Genomic DNA, 4,668 nt, shown 5'->3' on the forward strand with positions numbered 1-4,668 from the left:
CACAATCATTCACACTCAGAGTTGGACACATGCTCGTGATTGTGTACAGAGGTGAATAGTCGAATTACCTTGGGCAGATCTTCAAAGAGAGTACCAATCCAGAGCGTGATGAAAAGGATAACTACTGCCGACAGAGCTCCAGCGACCTGCAGTGAAGAGAGAGAGAGAGGGGGAGAGTGGACGTGTGATGAATGCAAATCAGGAGAGAAGATCAGAGGAAGAGCCAGAAAGAAGAGCAACAAAGAGACCAATGATGGAGTGGGTATTAGGTTGAATTGGTGCATGATTACAAGAGGAGTCTGAACAACTTTAGTTCAAGCTCTGCTCTCTCCGCTCCTCTCCTCTCCTCTCCTCTCCTCTCCTCTCCTCTCCAATGTGTCTGGTTGATTAATGGTGTTGCCAGAATAGATCAGCTTAACCTTTCAGAAGATCTGTATTTGTGCGGGTGAAGTTCAATCAGGGGGGCCAAGAATCGATCCCCTAAGTGTTTTTTAACGATGCCACTTTACCCCGGTGCTGTTAATTAGAATGAGTGTTTCACTGCGTTTAACCTTTCATTTGTGCCAGGGATGTGGTTGAAGGCAGATGAAGACACCGATGTGAAAATTGTCAGTTCCAAACCGAACACTCTGCATATTTTTGGAGCTGGACAACACTACTGGTCAGTGGTTAACACTGTTGTTTCAGAGTGAGAATGTTCTTGGTTTGAACCTGTTGACTAGTGTGGATTTTCTGTGTGGAGTTTGCATGTTATCCCTGTACGCATTCATACAGGTTTTTTTTGTTTTGTTTTGTTTAGTTTTAGTTTAGTTAGTTTTATTTCAATTGTATTTATACAAAGCAGCAAGAAAAACTTGGCTTATTTTGCCGATCCTGCACCATCAAAGGTTTACAAACAAAGATCAATAATCAAATGCAAAACTAAATGACAGTTCAAGTTAGAAATCACGTTTCGGATATTAAGTAAATATCAAATTCACAATTCGCAGCATAACCTTTAATTATTTGACATCTTAACATCCATAACCTCACTCCCAAAACTGACACACATCGATATTTAACATATGTTCTACAGGTTTCAAACATTATCACCCCCCTTAAATTCTAAATTGCCTTTCTTTGAAAAAATGCTATTATTCATCACACGTAAGATAATTTCTAATGTTTTTATATATATATTTATATATAATATATATTTTTTGTCTCTATGGATGCTCCTTCTTTTTTTTACATGATCTACAGTAAGTCATTAAGAATTGTAATGCAGACTTGGTGAGTTTTTACTCTGAACCCTCTTCCTGCCTCACAGGTATTCAACCTATCAAGTCATGCTCAGCGACACTTCAGCAGAACTGTCCTCACCTGAGTCCTTCCTCCCGTGCTCTCCTGGACCAAACTGCGAGACATTGAGCAGCTGATGGCAAAACACTGGAAAAACCCTCCGACAGAGTTACTCAGACCCAGAGCAATTAATTCCTGGATCACGAAAGACATAAACACACACACACTTATAACCATGTGATATAATCATGTAATACAATCATCAGTCCTCTTCCTACCTGGTTGCTGTCCACCTTGTATCCATATTTCAGGGCAAAGATTCGTCCCAGAGATATGGCGATGCCGTAACCAACCACAGACAGAGCAAAGGCGTCCCCGATCACCTGACCAAACAGAGACAAGTCTGGGACCACCGGCGGCTGCAGACTGGCGAACAATGACAGAAGAATGCACAAGATTCATCACAAACTTTACCCCTCATAAGTGTATAATTGCTTCTGTGTGTTTATTTCTCACCCTGAGGGAATCAATCCCACAACATCCACCTGATATTTCCCCTCTAAATCAACTTGCCAGGAAATGACTGTAGCAATGACCACCTGTAGAAACAGACACAGGGAGATGCATTATACTGCACAGAGAGTTTATAACACAGGGTTTGTTGCTGTGTACCCACAGCGAGCAGCTCCACAGGAATAGGAACCGGCAGCTTTTTACTCAAGCACGTATTGAGCTCCTTTGCCAGAATGAGTCCAACAATGGCGACGATGCTGACCACGAGGGTGCCGATGTTTGTCTGTGGGAGGAGATAGCACAACTCCACCACAGTCTGGGAAGATAAATAGTAGAAAAATATCGAGGTGAAACATCAGGATGCTTTTATGTGCACATATCGGAGGATCAGTTGTATTTTGGAACAAAAAGTGAATAAACACGGAAAAAAATAACTAAACTCTTTTCAAGACAAACTGTTTGATCAAATTGGGTGAGTAACAGTTATTACATGTTGTTTATGGATCTAAAGTTGCTAAATGTTTAACTGAGAAAATATTAACGAGGTATTTTCATTCAGTGTAGAACAGACGTATATTTTCTGAAATATAAAGATGTGACATTTTCTATGTTCATTATGACGTGTATTTTGATGAGGTTAATGACAAAATAAGCAGTTTATTTCCATCACCTTCATTCTAAACGGTTAAACTTAGGGTTAGGTTACCCTAACCCTAAGACTGTGTTTTGTCTTACATATATCAAGGACAGCGGTCCACTGTATCTCTCGGGATTGATGCCGAAGGTGTACTTGAGCTGTGACACAATGACGTGGATGGCTGCTCCTGTGGTGTACCCTCGTACCAGCGGGTCTGACAGGTACGTCACCACGAAACCAAACTGGACCAGACCGAGCAGGATCTGCATCAAATAAACACATTGAAGGAAAGCTGCTGATAACATCATTCAAAAGCGATCAAGGACCAGGTCACAAGCTTCTAAAAAACCTCTAAAAAACCAGGTGCTAAAGTGACTCAATACTGCCACCCAATGTACAACACAGGCACACTTAAATGTATACAATGCCGCTTTAAGTAATGTGACACAATCCCAGGTGAAAATTAAAACCCAGTGAGTTGTTTTCTCCTCAGTGTTTTTGAAATGATTTGACGTCCAGTTTTATTTTTACCTGAATGATTCCCGATACAAAGGTGACAGCCGCAGCCACTCGGACTCTCTCTGCATCACGTAGAGCCGTGTCAACAATACTGGCGTTGGTCACATTGTCCCATGTTATGAAGTTTGAGTCAGGGGCCAGTCGTTCTATCACCCCTCCAATCATCACACTCATCACAGCGTATGTTCCTGAGGACGACCAAGAGACAAAGTTAAAATATATTAAAAGATTCTCATTTAAGTACATTTTCCATCAATGACATAGTCTTACATATGTTTTACCAAGGTTGCATGAAATGATTTTATCAGGGAAAAATAGTCCATGAACGCAGTCCATTGTTTTTGTTTGGACCACAGCCTCGATGCAGCTATTCAGAGAAAAGCTTCTAATATATTGTATGCCTTCAACCTAGTTTTCCACAAAAGAAGACACAATTTTATCCATTATTAATGCTCTATTAGTTTAGTACTTAATTTTTTGGATTGATTTTTTGGGGTGTTTTATAATCAGTTTCATCTGTTTTAATGAGAGTCTTATTTGCATTCCCAATTATATTATTAATTATATTTTTACTAAGTCGAAGTTCTTTAAACATTTTTGGTATAACATTTGAGAGCATTTTTTTTAGGGGTTTTTTCTCCAATTGTATTAACTTTAAGTTAAACGTTTTGGTTGGTTGGTTGAAAAAAGAGCAGTTGTATATTTTCATTTCATTTGAGGACTCATATTATATGCACAAAAATAAATAAAAATAAACAGAATTTCTCAGTGGATCATGGCCTTGGCATGAGGACAAGAGGAGAGTTTATCTACTGGTAGCTATTACAGCACAGTGAGCAGTCACGTGGTCATTAACAACATCAGCTGCTCCAAGTCAAACAGAGGCTATTTTATTATTTCCGCCAAGGAGGTTATAAAATCACCCGGGTTTATTTGTTTATTTGTCTGTTAACAAGATATCTCAAAAACTAATGAAAAGATCATTACAATGGGTACACAGGTGCATTTTGATCAAAGGAAGAACCCATTAAACTTTGGTGGTGATCTGGATCAAAATAATTGCGACAATAGAACATTTTCATTTTGCAATATATTGTCGTATCTTGTGTTCTTTGTTTTTACAAATTATCACCAAACTAAATAAATGAATAAAGGCAGTTGAACTGAATGTGGAATATGTATCCATGTTTACCCTCCGATTGCTCTTGTTCCTAATAATTCTTCTCGGAGATGCCACACTAACGGTTGACTTGATATTGAATCCAGAACACACTTAAGAATAATTAACAGACTCATAACAACCACTTTAACTGATATGCAGCTTTTGTCCACCATTAAAGTAACAAAACTAGAGCATGTTCCCTACATTTTAGATAGTCCACAGTACTGAGTTTTATATCTTGAAATCTTGTGGAAAAAATACAGCAAAATTAAAAAAAAAAAAAAAACTAAACATCCCAACACTTCAACTTAAGATGTGAAATAACCTCCCTTTGTTGCCTCAAACTATTTTGACCACTCAGATCTTACTGTACAAGCCAGATGATGAAAACAAATATCCATCTTTCAAAAGTCTGAGCAGATAGAGCACACCATGAAGTACATACCTACTGAGATGTGCCTGGATGTGCCGAAGATGAAGTAGACCAGGACCGGGTAGAAGGAGGAGTACAGACCAAAGACTGGAGGAACCGCTGCCAGCAAGGCATAGGCCATAC

General features: G+C 39.1%; 1 protein-coding gene across 1 annotated transcript in view; it reads right to left on the minus strand.

The window, feature by feature from the left end:
* Positions 1-4,668, minus strand: part of slc26a6.2 (solute carrier family 26 member 6, tandem duplicate 2) — a 15,623-nt gene extending 10,955 nt beyond the window's left edge. Inside the window, 8 exon segments of the mRNA XM_088649193.1 lie at positions 16-146; positions 1,363-1,476; positions 1,560-1,707; positions 1,798-1,880; positions 1,958-2,110; positions 2,530-2,694; positions 2,963-3,138; positions 4,558-4,668. Of these exon segments, the coding sequence (XP_088505319.1) occupies positions 16-146; positions 1,363-1,476; positions 1,560-1,707; positions 1,798-1,880; positions 1,958-2,110; positions 2,530-2,694; positions 2,963-3,138; positions 4,558-4,666 (1,079 nt within the window). The 5' untranslated portion in view covers positions 4,667-4,668.

This window comes from Lipophrys pholis (assembly GCF_963383615.2).
Source record: "Lipophrys pholis genome assembly, chromosome: 8".
Classification (NCBI taxonomy): Eukaryota; Metazoa; Chordata; class Actinopteri; order Blenniiformes; family Blenniidae; genus Lipophrys; species Lipophrys pholis.